At 46.4% G+C, this 17,529-nt stretch overlaps 1 protein-coding gene across 9 annotated transcripts in view; it reads right to left on the bottom strand.

Annotated features, from left to right (window-relative positions):
• Positions 1 to 17,529, bottom strand: part of zmp:0000001168 (signal-induced proliferation-associated 1-like protein 2) — a 46,609-nt gene that overhangs the window by 7,677 nt on the left and 21,403 nt on the right. For all 9 annotated transcript variants that reach the window (XR_005040533.1, XR_005040532.1, XM_036968320.1 and 6 more), the window contains exons 2-14: positions 14,477 to 16,297; positions 14,227 to 14,351; positions 13,855 to 14,043; positions 12,637 to 12,811; positions 11,871 to 11,974; positions 7,164 to 7,321; positions 6,267 to 6,876; positions 5,881 to 6,155; positions 4,639 to 5,028; positions 4,224 to 4,350; positions 3,982 to 4,114; positions 2,723 to 2,821; positions 2,425 to 2,488 (exon numbers count right to left, since the gene is read on the bottom strand). Coding sequence is in view for 7 of the 9 variants with exons in the window: in XM_036968320.1 (XP_036824215.1) it covers positions 2,425 to 2,488; positions 2,723 to 2,821; positions 3,982 to 4,114; positions 4,224 to 4,350; positions 4,639 to 5,028; positions 5,881 to 6,155; positions 6,267 to 6,876; positions 7,164 to 7,321; positions 11,871 to 11,974; positions 12,637 to 12,811; positions 13,855 to 14,043; positions 14,227 to 14,351; positions 14,477 to 15,593 (3,566 nt within the window). In the remaining 2 variants the exon portion in view is untranslated. The remainder of the gene's footprint in view (positions 1 to 2,424; positions 2,489 to 2,722; positions 2,822 to 3,981; positions 4,115 to 4,223; positions 4,351 to 4,638; positions 5,029 to 5,880; positions 6,156 to 6,266; positions 6,877 to 7,163; positions 7,322 to 11,870; positions 11,975 to 12,636; positions 12,812 to 13,854; positions 14,044 to 14,226; positions 14,352 to 14,476; positions 16,298 to 17,529) is intronic.

Below are 17,529 nucleotides of genomic sequence, written 5' to 3'. Positions count from 1 at the left end.
AAACACGACCCCACTTCTTGACACACTGCTCGCTTAACCCGGAAGCCAGCCACCCCAATGTGTCGGAGGAAACACCGTACACCTGTCGACCAAAGTCAGTGTGTATGCGCCCGGCCTGGACATCACCGGACAAGGACATCCCGCTGGCCAAACCCTCCCCTAACCCAGACAATGCTGGTCCAATTGTGCGCCGCCTCACGGGTCTCCTGGTCGCGGACGGTTGCGACACAGCCTGGGATCGAACCCAGGTCCGTAGTGATGCCGCTAGCACTGCGATGCAATGCCTTAGACCACTGCGCCACTCGGGAGGCCCCGGCTAGACTAAATGACCAATCAAAAAAATTGTTAGCTGATTGAGTAACTGTTAGTAACTGACATGACAAGAGAAAAACTTCTGAGGGTCAACCAAATTTCGAAAATGCACTTGATGTATTCAACTGTTCTACTGTTCTAACAGATTGAGTTCCAAAAAAATACACACTCACGTTCAACAATTTGGGGTCCTTGTTTTGAAAGAAAAGCAATTTTTTTGTCCATTAAAATAACATTGAATTGATACGAAATACAGTGTAGACATTGTTAATGTTGTAAATTACTATTGTAGCTGGAAATGACAGATTTTTAATGGAATATCTACATAGGCGTACAGAGGCCCATTATCAGCAACCATCACTCCTGTTTTCCAATGGCACGTTGTGTTGGCTGATCCAAGTTTATCATTTTAAAAGGCTAATTGATCATTTAAAAAAAACTTCTGCAATTATGTTTTTTATTTTTTCACCCCAATTGGTAGTTAGTCTTGTCTCCTCGCTGCAACTCCCGTACGTACGGACTCGGGAGAGGCAAAGGTCGAGAGCCATGCGTCCTCCGAAACACAACCCAACCAAGCCGCACTGCTTCTTGACACAATGCCCATCCAACCAGGAAGCCAGCCGCACCAATGTGACGAAGGAAACACCGTACACCTGGCCAGCATGCACTGCGCCCGTCCCGCCACAGGAGTCGCTAGTGTGCGATGAGACAAGGACAAGGACAAGGCCAAACCCTCCCTAACCCAGACGACGCTGGGCAAATTGTGCGCCGCCCTATGGGCCTCCCGGTCGGCTGCGACAGAGCCTGGACTCAAACCCAGAATCTCTGGTGGCACAGCTAGCGACGCAGTGCCTTCGACCACTGCGCCACCCGGGAGGCCGTCTTTTGCAATTATGTTAGCACAGCTGAAAACTGTTGTGCTAATTAAAGAAGCAATAAAACTGGCCTTCTTTAGACTAGTTGAGTATCTGGTGCATCAGCATTTGTGGGTTCGATTACAGGCTCAAAATGTCCTTAAACAAAAAAAATTCTCCCACTCCTCTTTCTATTCTGGTTAGAGCCAGTTTGCGCTGTTCTGTGAAGGGAGTAGTACACAGCGTTGTATGAGATCTTCAGTTTCTTGGCAATTTCTCGCATGGAATAGCCTTCATTTCTCAGAACAAGAATAGACTGACAAGTTTCAGTAGAAAGTTACTTTTGAACGGTAGTGTATATATATATATTTTTTTTTTTGACAGGTGGTCGGGCACCCTAGGAGACAACTTATGTCGCTTATGCCTGGGGCCGGCGCTGCCTGTATCCTCTCTGTTTTGTGTTTGTGTGAAAAGATAGTGAGTAAAATAGATGTATGTTTGTGAGCAAGAGAGACTTTGAGTCAGAATGGGAGACACAATAAAGGGGAGAATGGGGTAAAAGAGGAGCATGCCATCACACTGAGTCAAACAGAGAGGAGGCTGAGGTACTGGCTGTGACCCCACTCTCTGGGGGGGTCTCAGGGGGAGTTGCGAGATGCACAAAAATACATGTCCAATTAACACGTATGAAATAGGACAAATATAAGCAACCACCAAATGATTATTAATCAGAGAGAAAGAAGGAGAATACATAACAGCAGGAGAGAGAGAGTTGGAGAGTTAAAGAAAGAGAGTGTGAGAGATGATGAGGGGAGATCTAAGGACAGGCAATATGCCAAAGAGCAAGAATCATGATGAGCAACAGAGAGGCTGAAATAAGCACACTGTTCAAAAGTCCATCTCTGATTTACAACCTTCCACAGGAAGATCCACACAAAGGATAAGGACACCATTAGGAGTTCACATACACAGAGAGACATGCATAGAGGTCTACAGTGATCCAATCTCAGTGTGTGCATGTATTTATTTTTAATTTGATATTTAACATTTATTTAACTAGGCAATTCAGTTAAGAACAAATTCTTATTTTCATTGACAGCCCACCGGTGAACAGTGGGTTAACTGCCTTGTTCAGGGGTAGAAAGACAAGAGTTTTACCTCGTCAGCTCGGGGATTCAATCCAGCAACCTTTCGGTTACTGGCCCAACGCTCTAACCTCTAGGCTACCAGCCGTGTATAGCTAGAGACCCAAACCCACCTGTCCTTCATGTCCTTTAGCTTGCCATCTGTCAGGGAGTCTGCTCCTTGGGTCCCATCTCCTGCTTTACGTTGTGAAATATGACACATCACTTACCCATGTTAGTCACTGAGCCCAACCACACAGAGCCAGTCATACACAGCCAGCCATATACACTCGATAGAAAATAAAGTATTTTGTTTTCAACAGTGCTAATTTGACAATTTCCTGTGGTAATGTATCAAATATGACAGCTGTAGATGCATTTAGTAAAATAACATAATCTGTTGTCATCCCATGCAGATAGATGTCTTCTTACCTTCACGTGACAAGGCTTCTAGGATGCTGCGGCATGCTGTGGCTAGATCAGCTATAGACTGCCACTCCTCCTCTGAGGAATCTGTGGTCTCCGACAGGACTGGAAGAGAGAAACAAAGTTTCAATGGGCTTTCATAACAAAGGCATATCAACAAGGTGAGCAGCAGACCATGACAATACAGCATGACAACAACAGAATTGTGGGATTTATGAGCAGGCAAATTCCTTCTGTGGTTCAACAAGGACAAAGAGCCACCACCAGGGGGTGCTACCACAATGCTTTGCTGCCTCGGTGGCGCTGCCCGACTAGCTGCAGTGTGAGAGCGAGAAGTGGGTTCTTTCAATCTCTGTGTGTGACGGCCTTCTGGAGTGTGGGGAGGGAAACAGAGACCATCTCCTCCAAGAAAGCTGAAGTATCTGCTGAGAAGATGAGTGTGAGCTCTTACAGAAACACTGTGATGAGTCTCATAGCCTCACGGCAGAGAAAGAGAGAGAGCAGATGGTCCAAAAGGGATCCTTGATTTGAGGCAGCCTAAAGCCCACCCCCCATCTGGCCCTCCTTTGGTGTGTAGCTGGTAGGGGGTGGTAGAGGGGCGGGGGCATATTGGGTTATGGGGATAGGGGGCAGCCTAGATGAAAGAAGAGGGACAAAGGGGATGGAAGGGAGGGCTAAAGGAGGATAATGAGGAGAGGGGTTTAGGGGAGAAAGGGTCTTGGGGCTAAAAAGGGATTTGAGTCTCAATTACAGCAGAGAGCATTTTTGAACAGTTGTAATTGTTCCATTTCAGCACCATTCGGCATGGCCTCATCAGCTGGCACAGGGTCTGCAGAGGCCTTCAGACGGCCTGGCCTTCATAGACCTTCTCTTATCATAGCTACTCCTCTCTCTCTTTACAGTTAGCTTTCTTTTGTTTTACTGCTCTCACTCTCAAGCTGTTGTGGCAGTGGAACAACTGTCTGTTTGCCATCACTAGGGGGGTGATCAACATCGCTGAGCAGTCTCTAATAGACGCTATTGTGTTAAAGTGCTGTTTAATAAACAGGAGATATACATGGTAAATGGGATTCATAACACACATCACCATCCTCACCTAAAACTAGGACGTCTACCTAGGGGTAGTTGATATGTGGTTATGATAATGAGGTGTGTAAGGACATTGGAGAGGAATTGATTGGAGAGGAATTGATTGGAGAGGAATTGATTGGAGAGGAATTGGGATGTTATGCAGGACAGAGTGAGTGGTGTGGTGGAACACCCACTCTTGGTGATGGAGTTGTGTAGGCTCAGGGCTCGGGAGTTTCTCTCTGCTCTGTTCAGACATGACAACCGGGTGGAGGACAGGGAAGGGTCACTCGCTGATGGCCTCTCCTCACCCAACTCAGCCCCCACAAACTAGAGGGAAAGAGAGAGAGATAGAAACAGTCAGACTAGGGGGTGGGGACCTTGATCAGATTATTATCCAGATTGTCATTTGTCTCCATGCCTGTGTGTGTCTCTGTACCTGCTCCTCGTCCAGGGGCATCTTGGGTTTGACAGCCAGGATGAGGTCAGGCGTGGCGTCTCTCAGCTCCCCTGGGTTCTCATAGATGTGATGTTTCAACTTCACACCCACGTTGTCATACACATGCCTGTCACAGAGAGACACAAAGATTGAGACATATACAGATTATAAATCCGCTGCTTACACTAATGACTTTCCAATCCAATCTGGAGGGCAAACTAGTTCATCTAGTCATCTTCAGGATAGCTGAGATTTGGGCTAAAATTTGAGTTCATTCGATGAAACCATAAACACACACAATAATACCTAGTGAAAACCATGATGTTTGAACTCGTGATGACACGGATGTCAGAGAATCCTCTGAGGAATAAATAACCTGAGGTTTATGATGGGGCTGAGGGTGGAGGTCACATACCTGTCACATATGTCTCGGCAGGACGGGTGCCTCTCTAGGGAGTAGCTGCGTGTTAGCTGGGAGGGGGTGATCTCCACGGTCTGGTTGAGTGGGTGGTCCTGCAGGGAGGTGGCCCGTAACAGAGGCAGGCTGGGTGGGGAGAGGAGGGAGCCCTGGTCCCCCTGGTCCTTCTCACCCTGTCCAGTCTCTGACAGCCTGTCCTCAGCCTCTCCTCCCTCTGCTGGTCCCTCCATCGTCTCCGCCTCCTTCCCCTCTCCCTGTTCCCGCTCCTCTTCCTCCATCTCTTCCTCCTCCTCCCTCTCGTCCAGCACCCAGGCCTCTCCAGACTGGCCCTCCCCAGGCTTACGCTCTGCATCCTGGATGGCTTTCTGGTATAACTCTGAGAAACTCCTGGAGCCATTAGAGACAGCAGGAGAACAAGAAAAGTTTCACTAACAAGATGGTATTACTGAATAAATATGACATAAATGTATACATCCCTTTTAATACACTCCGTGTATTCATGAATGGTACAGTATTCTAGAGCAGTACCTCTGAGGATTTTGCACAACAATAAAAACATATATTTACCTATGAAAAAACATGGCATCTCTTTGAAATCCAAGAGGTGTCCTTCCCTATTATAAGATGTAACAACATTCTGACAGTGGCCACACTTTTGGGGTTGTTCTTAAACACGACTGTCAAAACCATATCTACTAATGAGGGGTTCTCTCTCTGTAGATCGCTCCACCAGCCAGTTTGACATGTACATGGCAAAACCTGTTAACAGTGTTGCCTTTCCTCTGTCTGAGAAGTTCCTCCTTTACCAGGCTGCAGTAACACTGTCCACCTGGCTGACATTAGAAGAATGTAGAGGTCTTTGCTAACTGCCACTACCTGGGTCACTATCATTAGAGGCCATTAGAGACATTGATTGGTGGTTAACCAGCTGGTGGGACACTGACTACAACACGCCATAAACAACAGAGTGAGCTGTGACCCTGGAATGGTGTGTGTCTGACCTCCTGAATTCATCTGTTCCCCTCCCTCACTCCCTCCCTTGTCCTTTAACTCCTTATCAACATTAGTCTTTACCTACCAAACTTCCTTGAACCCTGACCCCCATCCTTCTCTCCATATCTGCCTCTCCCCCAGCCTTCTCTCCCCTTAATTCTCACCATGTTACCCTCCCCTCCCCACTGTCATGTATCCCCATCCATCTTTCACTACCCCTGACCCCCGTTCACCCCCCTCTCTGACCTGCGGGGCTTGCCGTTCTCATCTGGAGGGATGACGGTGATGTGGATCTTGTGGGCGGTGCGGAGCAGTCTGGTTCTTTCCTCTGGTCCTAGGTGCACCAGGGCGTAGCCACACAGACGCACCACCCGTGCCCCCAGCTGCAGACCCCCGCTCTCCGCATAGCCGAACCGCTGCAGATCCGTCACAAAGCCCTCCTCGCTCATCAGGAAGCCTGGCTGGCCGACCCCGTCACGCAGGGGCGTCACCTCCCGTGCCTCGCACCCCCGCGTCACCAACTGGACACAGAAACAGGACACAGTGATTATCCAGTAATGTATCATCAGAACAGAAACAATGATTCACTAACTTAATAGTATATGAGCAGCGGTGTTTGAAAGACTTCCCACCTCCAGTCTCTGCACCATCTCCCGTATCTCCTCCGCCTGACTGTCCATCACACTGATTGACACAGCCTCCCCCCTCTCATAGAAGATATCCAGGCAAGGCCCGCCTATGGCCCTGCTGTCTATCACCGCCTTCCAGCCAATCACATCGCGGCAGCAGCAGTTGAACACCACCCTCCGTGTGTATCTCTCGATCAGCACCACTGATTCAGCTGACACCCCCAGTAGACAGGGCAGCTTGTGTCCTCCTGTCTCCCCCTCATTCCCACTGGTGGCCATCACAGCCCAGACCAATGCCCCAGCACTGTGCAGCTCTGCCCCCTTGGCCCCCTTCAGTTTGTCTTTGCGTTTGCTCCCCAGGGACAGCAGGGGGAACTTGGTGGAGGAGTCGATTGGCGTGGTGGTCACGTAGTTCTCTGCCAGGTCCTTCAGGTACTCCTGTCGTGTCCGGGTGGCCATGGAGCGGAACTTCTCCGCCTTCTCGGCAGCGTTCTCAGCGTTCACCGCCTTGGCCAGCAGGAAGTCTCTGAAGGCAGGGGAACGGGGGAATCGAGCACCCTTAGGGAACAGAGGCCCAAATAACGGGATGTCTTTGGAGCGTGTCACCGCCACCCTGAGATGGAGGGAGGGAGAGAGAGAGGAGGTGGAAAAGGATAGTCAACAACAACAGCAGAGGGGGAAGGAGAGAGAGAGTGTGTTAGGGTATAAACCTCATAGAAAAATAAATCCAGCCTCATAATCATAGTCTTGCTAAACAGTCATAGTTTTGATTCCCAACATGTTGTTACACAGTTCTTACACCTGTAATCTCTGATAATGCTGAAAGAAAATAAACCAACTGAGGCAGTTGTGGAGCAGCCAGGTACAGTGGTAGAGCAGGAGAGAAGGTTATTTTCTCACTTGTAGTAGGTATGGTCAGAGCAGGACTGTTCCACCTGGACGATGATGAAGACATGTTGGAAATGGGAGCGGATGGCCTTAGGAGTGAAGGGCAGAGCCCCTGGCTCCTGGAACACTATGGTCACTATGTCATTCCCAATGTGCCTCTTTCTCAGCAACTACCAAACAGAGAGAGGGGGGGTAGCAGGGAGAGGGAAAGAGATAGAGAGAGAGATGGGGTAGCAGGAAAGGGAGAGAGAGATAGAGAGGACCAGAGGTAGAGAGAGAGGAAGAGAGCAAGAGAGAGGAAGAGAGCAAGAGAGAGGAAGAGAGAGAGAGAGGAAGAGAGAGAGACAGAGAGAGAGAGAGAGAATGAGAGAGACAGAGACAGGGAGAGAGAGATAGAGGGAGAGAGAGAGAGAGAAAGAGAAGGAGAGAGAGGAAGAGAGAGAGAGGAAGAGAGAGAGAGGAAGACAGAGAGAGGAAGACAGAGAGAGACAGAGACAGGGAGAGAGAGATAGAGAAAGAGAGGGAGAGAGGAAGAGAGAGACAGAGAGAGAGAGACAGAGAGAGAGAGACAGAGAGAGAGAGAGAGACAGAGACAGGGAGACAGAGACAGGGAGACAGAGACAGGGAGAGAGAGATAGAGAGAGATAGAGAGAGATAGAGAGGGAGAGAGAGATATAGAGAGGGAGAGAGAGAAAGAGACAGAGAGACAGAGAGATAGAGAGGGAGCGAGAGAGAGAGAGAGAGAGAGATAGGGAGAGAGAGATAGGGAGAGAGAGATAGGGAGAGAGAGGGAGAGAGAGATAGGGAGAGAGAGAGAGAGAGAGAGATAGGGAGAGAGAGAGATAGGGAGAGAGAGAGAGAGATAGGGAGAGAGAGATTGGGAGAGAGAGAGAGAGAGAGAGAGAGAGAGAGAGAGAGATAGGGAGAGAGAGAGAGAGAGATAGGGAGAGAGAGATTGGGAGAGAGAGATTGGGAGAGAGAGAGAGATAGAGAGAGAGGGAGAAAGGGTTAGCGAGGTAGTCAAGAGAGTGGGGAAGCTGTTTTGTTTTGGTTATTTGATCCACTAATGATCATGTGTAGTTAGTTATTTGGTGTTAGTTATTTGATCTACTAATGATCATGTGTAGTTAGTTATTTGGTGTTAGTTATTTGATCCACTAATGATCATGTGTAGTTAGTTAGTTGGTATTAGTTATTTGATCCACTAATGATCATGTGCAGTTAGTTATTTGGTATTAGTTATTTGATCTACTAATGATCATGTGCAGTTAGTTATTTGGTATTAGTTATTTGATCCACTAATGATCATGTGTAGTTAGTTATTTGGTGTTAAGTTATTTGATCTACTAATGATCATGTGTAGTTAGTTATTTGGTGTTAGTTATTTGATCTACTAATGATTATGTGTAGTTAGTTATTTGGTGTTAAGTTATTTGATCCACTAATGATCATGTGTAGTTAGTTATTTGGTGTTAGTTATTTGATCCACTAATGATCATGTGTAGTTAGTTATTTGGTGTTAGTTATTTGATCCACTAATGATCATGTGTAGTTAGTTATTTGGTGTTAAGTTATTTGATCCACTAATGATCATGTGTAGTTAGTTATTTGGTGTTAGTTATTTGATCTACTAATGATCATGTGTAGTTAGTTATTTGGTGTTAGTTATTTGATCTACTAATGATCATGTGCAGTTAGTTATTTGGTATTAGTTATTTGATCCACTAATGATCATGTGCAGTTAGTTATTTGGTGTTAGTTATTTGATCCACTAATGATCATGTGTAGTTAGTTATTTGGTATTAGTTATTTGATCCACTAATGATCATGTGTAGTTAGTTATTTGGTGTTAGTTATTTGATCTACTAATGATCATGTGTAGTTAGTTATTTGGTGTTAGTTATTTGATCCACTAATGATCATGTGCAGTTAGTTATTTGGTATTAGTTATTTGATCCACTAATGATCATGTGTAGTTAGTTATTTGGTGTTAGTTATTTGATCCACTAATGATCATGTGTAGTTAGTTATTTGGTGTTAGTTATTTGATCCACTAATGATCATGTGCAGTTAGTTATTTGGTGTTAGTTATTTGATCCACTAATGATCATGTGTAGTTAGTTATTTGGTGTTAGTTATTTGATCCACTAATGATCATGTGCAGTTAGTTATTTGGTATTAGTTATTTGATCTACTAATGATCATGTGCAGTTAGTTATTTGGTGTTAGTTATTTGATCCACTAATGATCATGTGCAGTTAGTTATTTGGTGTTAGTTATTTGATCCACTAATGATCATGTGCAGTTAGTTATTTGGTGTTAAGTTATTTGATCCACTAATGATCATGTGTAGTTAGTTATTTGGTGTTAAGTTATTTGATCCACTAATGATCATGTGTAGTTAGTTATTTGGTGTTAGTTATTTGATCTACTAATGATCATGTGCAGTTAGTTATTTGGTGTTAGTTATTTGATCTACTAATGATCATGTGTAGTTAGTTATTTGGTGTTAGTTATTTGATCTACTAATGATCATGTGTAGTTAGTTATTTGGTGTTAGTTATTTGATCTACTAATGATCATGTGCAGTTAGTTATTTGGTATTAGTTATTTGATCTACTAATGATCATGTGTAGTTAGTTATTTGGTATTAGTTATTTGATCTACTAATGATCATGTGCAGTTAGTTATTTGGTATTAGTTATTTGATCTACTAATGATCATGTGTAGTTAGTTATTTGGTATTAGTTATTTGATCTACTAATGATCATGTGTAGTTAGTTATTTGGTATTAGTTATTTGATCTACTAATGATCATGTGCAGTTAGTTATTTGGTATTAGTTATTTGATCTACTAATGATCATGTGCAGTTAGTTATTTGGTATTAGTTATTTGATCCACTAATGATCATGTGCAGTTAGTTATTTGGTATTAGTTATTTGATCCACTAATGATCATGTGCAGTTAGTTATTTGGTATTAGTTATTTGATCTACTAATGATCATGTGCAGTTAGTTATTTGGTATTAGTTATTTGATCCACTAATGATCATGTGCAGTTAGTTATTTGGTATTAGTTATTTGATCTACTAATGATCATGTGTAGTTAGTTATTTGGTATTAGTTATTTGATCTACTAATGATCATGTGCAGTTAGTTATTTGGTGTTAGTTATTTGATCCACTAATGATAATGTGCAGTTAGTTATTTGGTGTTAGTTATTTGATCCACTAATGATCATGTGCAGTTAGTTATTTGGTGTTAGTTATTTGATCCACTAATGATCATGTGCAGTTAGTTATTTGGTATTAGTTATTTGATCTACTAATGATCATGTGCAGTTAGTTATTTGGTATTAGTTATTTGATCCACTAATGATCATGTGTAGTTAGTTATTTGGTGTTAGTTATTTGATCTACTAATGATCATGTGTAGTTAGTTATTTGATCCACTAATGATCATGTGTAGTTAGTTATTTGGTGTTAGTTATTTGATCTACTAATGATCATGTGCAGTTAGTTATTTGGTATTAGTTATTTGATCCACTAATGATCATGTGTAGTTAGTTATTTGGTGTTAGTTATTTGATCTACTAATGATCATGTGTAGTTAGTTATTTGGTATTAGTTATTTGATCCACTAATGATCATGTGTAGTTAGTTAGTTGGTATTAGTTATTTGATCCACTAATGATCATGTGCAGTTAGTTATTTGGTGTTAAGTTATTTGATCCACTAATGATCATGTGCAGTTAGTTATTTGGTATTAGTTATTTGCATGGTGTCATGTTTCCAAATCACTCCACCAGAAGAGCTGACATGTGAGAGGCTCCCTAGCCTGACTGCCAGCCAAATAGACAGAGAAGCAGTATATCAGTAGCTATAGGCAGACACAGCATGCTTTTAGAGTGGGTGTTGGACATAGAAACGCAGAAGAACAAAGAATTTGTCTGTCATGCTTGCTGTGCGACATTACTCAAGCGTGAAAGCCTTCATTTCAATATATTACTATGGGGAAATGTGTAGCTTTTACCACCAAAGAATAACCATGAAATAAACACAGAATCAAGAAGATTATTTTTTAAATTGTGATTTACTACAGGAATGCTGCTTGTGAAAGTTGATTATTCTCTTCAACATAAAAAGACCGTGCTTGAATAAAAGATCAGGACCTCTGCTTCTGATCGCATTAAGGCTCAAACACACCAATTGCATTTGCTGGCTAAGAGTACTTAGTATCTCTGAAAGTCATTTGCGACCCCACATGTAGAATCTCGTGAAAAACATCGGCAGTCAGACGTCTACAGCGGGTGGTCCCTAAAACACAGCGCGCTGAACGATTAGCAAACGAAAGCTAGATCCACATCCAGTCGGTGTGATGTGCGCAAGCCTTCAGATTTCAAAAGTACCTTCTAAATACTATGTTATCACACCATCATTGCTATAGCTGGTCATTTATTTATTTAACTAGGCAAGTCAGTTAAGAACACATTTTTATTTAGATGGTCTACCCCCCCAAACCATAACGACGCTGGGCCAGTTGTGCGCCAGCCTATGGGACTCCCAATCACAGCCGGTTGTGAGACAGCCTGGAATCGAACCAGGGTCTGTAGTGACACCTCTAGCACGGAGATGCAGTGCCTTAGACCACTGCGCCACTCGCAAGCCCCTTGGTTGACTGGGTTTCCTTGGTGTCCTGTAAAGCAGTGTGTATTGTTACCTGTTGTGTGTTGTTGGCTGTGTAGGGCAGCATGGTGGACACATGGAACATCACCTCATAGTCCTGGTAGTGTGTGTAGAGGGACTGGGTCCCTGTGGAGTCCGCTGTACACACACACACACACACACACACAGAGAGAGAACGGTTTACACACGTCGCTCTCAGCCTAGTAGTTAACAGAGTGAGAGACAGTCTCCAGATAGTGTAAACACAGACTAAACTGTCAGTACACTGTGGTCTGACTCTAGGGTGCTGAGATTACACAGTGATGGACAGTATTAAGATGGAGGACAAACACAGAGACTATACGACCTCCCCCAATACTGCTACGATTACACAGTGTTAGATAGTGTTAATCTTATGCGTTCCCTGGCAAATAATGCCCCCTAGATAGTGTGTGTCTCCAGACAGGGTGAGCTATATCCAGCCTATAGATAATGTCTTGAAAGTACACTTGTACAGTAATTATCACACTATCTTAATTTGTCCAGTTTCTCACAGCAGGAAAATTAATCCTGCAGAAACAGGAAATGTGAATTATTATGTGGATTATAATTAATGGAAAATATTTTGGGGGCTGGTAAATTTTGTTGCTAGGGCTAATCAAGTCCAACATTTATAAGTTCAAAATAAGTTCAAAATTACAAATGTTAGAAGCCTTGTTAAACCTTGAATACACTACATGTGTGCATCCTGCTGCGCAGGAAAATTCCCTGCAACACCAGTGATCAAATTAAGAGAGCAGATCTGTATGTGCAGTGCTCACTCTTGGTGTCCAACTGAGCTCGGTACTTCTCCCAGCCTTTCAGATTCACTCGCTCCCCCAGCAGATCCAGGAACTCCTCGAAGGCCGGCCCCGAGCTCTCGTTGTTATACATGTCCTCCTCAGAGCTCTGGCCTGCACGGCAGTACATCACCCCCACCTTCCTCTGGAAGTTCAGCTGGGGGGAGGGAGAAGGAGAGAGGGAGGGAGAGAGGGTTAACCAGCAACCGAAAGGTTGCTGGATCGACTCCCCGAGCTGACAAGGTAAGGATCTGTCGTTCTGCCCCTGAGCAAGGCAGTTAACCCAGTGTTCCCCGGGCGCCGAAGACATGGATGTCGATTATGGAAAGGAAAGAAGGGAATACCTAGTAGGTTGTACAACTGAATGCATTCAACCCAACCCCTCTGAATCAGAGAGGTGAGGGGGGCGGCCTTAATCCACATCCACCTCTTCGGCGCCCCGGGAACAGCAGGTTAACTGCCTTGCTCAGGGGCAGAACAACAGATTTGATCCAGCAACCTTTTGGTTACTGGCCCAACACGCTAACCACTAGGCTACCCTCTCCTAACCTGGACGATACTGGGCCAAACCATCTCCTAACCTGGACGATACTGGGCCAAACCCTCTCCTAACCCGGACGATACTGGGCCAAACCCTCTCCTAATCTGGACGATACTGGGCCAAACCCTCCCCTAACCCGGACGATACTGGGCCAAACCCTCTCCTAACCTGGACGATACTGGGCCAAACCCTCTCATAACCAGGACGATACTGGGCCAAACCCTCCCCTAACCCGGACGATACTGGGCCAAACCCTCTCCTAACCCGGACGATACTGGGCCAAACCCTCTCCTAACCCGGACGATACTGGGCCAAACCCTCTCCTAACCTGGACGATACTGGGCCAAACCCTCTCCTAACCCGGACAATACTGGGCCAAACCCTCTCCTAACCTAGACAATACTGGGCCAAACCCTCTCCTAACCCGGACAATTGTGCGCCATCCTATGGGACTCCCGGCCCACGGTTGTGGCACAGCCCGGGAAATGAACCCGGGTCTGTTGTAACGCCTCTAGCGATGCAGTGCCTTAGACCGCTGAGCCACTCGGGAGGCCCATTTCTATTCATTCTAATAATCTATCTATATATTCCATTTCTATGCCACTGGCAGTATGGCTGTGGCAGTGTAAGCAGCAGCACCATGGGTGGGACCTACTCACCCCTTGTTCGTCCAGCTTGAGCAGGGTGTCTCGGACCTTGGGTGAGGTGGAGGCCAGGCGCAGGCAGTGGAGGTTGAGCTCTGGGATGATGAACTCCAGGAGCCTCTTGGGAGACAGGCCTCGGGGGGTGGTGTGGCGGGCCGCTGAGGGCACGGACTCCTCCAGGATGGAGCCTCGCAGAGTCTTCAGCTGGGAGGAAGAGAAAGGCAAGAGGGGTGTGAGTGACTGAAATGGATGAGTGACTTCGTAATGCCATAATGTGTCAGTCTGGGTTTGTGGATGAGTGAATGCCAGTATGTTTTCATAAAAGGACCTGTAAGTCTGTCAATACTGTCTACTCTTTTTGACCACGAGTCTGCGGTGTAGACTGACCTCAGTGGTTCTGAAGATGATCCTGTAGTTATACTGAGCTCCACTAGACCCCTCCTTCTCCTCTCTACGGAAGCTGATGGCCACTGGACCAAGGCGGTCATCCATGCCAAAGAAGTTCTGATGATCTGAGGAGTGAAACGAGTGTTTTTACACATCTATAACAGGTTTCCTTATAACACTGTTGTTGACTAACACTATTAATTCAAGAAAAGCAAACAACCTCTCTCACACACACCTACACAGCACTCACCTTTCATGTAGAAGTATTTGCGGTAGTAGTGGGCTCCCAGGTCTGCGTGTTCTATGAAGTAGTTGCTCTTGCCCTGCTGTTGGACGTGGCTCTCTCTGGGTTCCTCCAGTACTGAGACAGCATCGTTGGGGTTCCTCAGGCTTAGCCACAGACCCCCTCTGCCCTGCGTATGCCCCAGGCCCGCCCGCTCCTCACCCCCCATCTCATTACGGAAGTGGGGGCAGCTGAGCAGCAGCTCGTTGTCAATGCCATCTCCTTCGTCCAGGGAGGGGTCCTCCACAGCCCCCCCAACACCGCCCCCGCTCTGCGAGGGCGTGGCCTGGGTGAGGGGACGCATCGTCGAGGCAGCCGATGCCCCTGAGGTGATGTTCTTTTTGCGGCCGATGCTGTCTCGGTTGCTAGCCACCTCTGTGAGGTCAAACAAAATGCTCTGGACATCATAGTGGGCAACATTCCTGACCCAGGCTCCTCCACCCAGGTTGTCATAAGGACCTGGTTGGGGGATCTGTGGAGGAGAGGGCTTGGCCTTCTTGCTCAGCCCCTCAGGCTTTGGGGGCTTGGCTGGTTTTGGGGTGTCTCCTGCGGGGGTGGACAGAGCCCTGAAGAAGCCGTCAGGCTCTGGAGGGGTTCCCTGCAGGCCCAGCAGCAGAAAGGGGTCTTTGAAGCGGAGGGCGTTGGGGCTCAGAACACCATGGTCCTCTGCACTCGGCTCCTGGGTTCCTGACAGACCTATCTGTCTCTCCAGTGAGGAGAGGCTGCCATACTCCCTGTGCAGCACCACCCCTGAGTCCTCCTGGGCCCCGGCACCTGCCTTCTCCCCCACCGCCCGTGTTGCCTTCCCTCCCGCCTTACCAGAGGAGTCCAGGTCTCCCAGCGTCACGTCACTGTTGCTTCTCTGCATGATGTGTCCTCGGCCCACTGACCTCAGGTTCAGACCCACACAGCTCGGAGTAGTAAGACTCTCCCCATCTGTTCCATCCCTCCTCGGGGGCCACTCCCCTGCCACCACCCGCGCCCTTACCCCACCCTCCCGCTTAGAGTCAAAGTTGACCGTTGTCAGAGGGGGTCGTGGCCTCTGCCGGCAAAACTTGCGTAGGAAGAGGTCGTCAGACTGCATGGTGCCTCAGACTCCGACTCCAACTATCTCTCCTCACTGTGTCAAGCCTGATGAGTAAGAGGACTACACGTGGTCTTCATCCACATTCAATAACAACATGCAAAGGACTATTAGATGACTGTATCAGATACAATAATATGTTTTAGGTCTGGAAAACGTACACCCATTCCAAGTTCCTTTAGGACGTCCTCCAGCTTTGGCTTTGCAGATGACTACTATTCTAGTGTGCCTCAGTTGTGGTGTGGTCCAGTCGTGGTGGGGTCCAGTCGTGGTGTGGTCCAGTCGTGGTGGGGTCCAGTTGTGGTGTGGTCCAGTTGTGGTGGGGTCCAGTTGTGGTGGGGTCCAGTCGTGATGTGGTCCAGTCGTGGTGTGGTCCAGTCGTTGTGTGGTCCAGTCGTGGTTTGGTCCAGTCGTGGTGGGGTCCAGTTGTGGTGTGGTCCAGTTGTGGTGTGGTCCAGTTGTGGTGTGGTCCAGTCGTGGTGGGATCCAGTCGTGGTGGGATCCAGTCGTGGTTTGGTCCAGTTGTGGTGTGGTCCAGTCGTGGTGTGGTCCAGTCGTGGTGTGGTCCAGTCGTGGTGTGGTCCAGCTCTCTGTCCTCTGGGTTGGGGAGGATTTGCGTGTGTGTCGGCCTCTCTGATCTGTCATCCATCAGCTCCCACCCCTCAGCACATGCTTGCTTCTCTTTGGTCTCTTCCACTGGACACCTGTACACAGCGACAAAGCAACGGTCATTTTTAAGTATGGTTTGACCGCAGACACCCATCTTGGCTTGACACTGCTATTATGCTTCCTGATACCTCAGATTTCATTCAACGGTTGCAAAGCAAACCATAGACCAGTGTTTTAGCCCCTTTGGCCAAAATATTACCATGCATTTATTTTCAACAATGAAGTGTAGAAACGTGAATAGGAAAACCAGAAGCTCTGACGTGTGTTGTATTTTTCAGTAGCGTTTCACCTCTGATACTTTCCTTTCCAAAAATAGCTGCCAAGCAAGTCATATGGCCCACCACATCCACCCTACAGACAATCAATAGAACACTGTGGGCTGGAGGAGGGGGCCTTCCTGTCCAAAGACAATTTAAGAATACAATCAGAACATGTAGAAAAGCATGTTTAGTTAAAAAAAGATATAATAACAAACACCCGTCAGGAGGATATTAGACGTCTCAAGAGGTATGCTTCAATATGCAGAAAAATAAACATGTTGTTGTTGTTTTTTTACATAGAATTATGCATAATGACTATGGCTCTAGGTTGCAGGAAAAAGCTGTTTCAGAATTTACTCTGGACCACCCCCCAGCCATCCTCGTACTTTGTGCCCCCTCAAATTCTTGCGGTGCATGACGCCCTGAATACAATAGTCATAAACCTAACAATGCTGGCCAGCCTGCCAACAGAATAAGATCTCTCTCTCTCTCTCTCTCTCTCTCTCTGTCTCTCTCTCCCCCTTTCATGCTCTCAGTCTGTCCTCTATGCCTCTCTGTCTGTCTCTCACCTTCTCTCTCTGTCTGTCAAATGTACCGGCTCGTAAATAAAGCATCCCCCATTCAGGCTGCAAAGGCAAGATCTTCAAATGGCGAGCCGCCGCAAAAGAAACGGGAAAAATATGTGCACTATGTGTCTCTCAATATGTGTCTCTTTATAAAACACCATTTTTCACCACCATTTTCGGATTTTCGGACAATTTAGGATGTTGCACACCGCGTTCAGCCAAGGGAGGGGGATAGCCTAGCCGTTGGGCCAGTAACTGAAAGATTGCTCCCAGAACCAATTCGAATCGGTGAAACATCTGTCGATGTGCCCTTGAGCAAGGCACATAAGATCGTCTGCTAAATGACTAAAATGTAATGTAAATGTAATTATAGCTAGTTAAGGCGGGAAAGTATGCCTTTTCAGCCTGAGTAGTGGATGGGGGACACCAGTGTATTACCGG

The sequence above is a fragment of the Oncorhynchus mykiss genome, chromosome Y (genome assembly GCF_013265735.2).
Source record: "Oncorhynchus mykiss isolate Arlee chromosome Y, USDA_OmykA_1.1, whole genome shotgun sequence".
Classification (NCBI taxonomy): domain Eukaryota; kingdom Metazoa; phylum Chordata; class Actinopteri; order Salmoniformes; family Salmonidae; genus Oncorhynchus; species Oncorhynchus mykiss.
The sequence above is the reverse complement of the archived record's forward strand: the minus strand, read 5'-3'. Positions and strand labels throughout refer to the sequence as shown.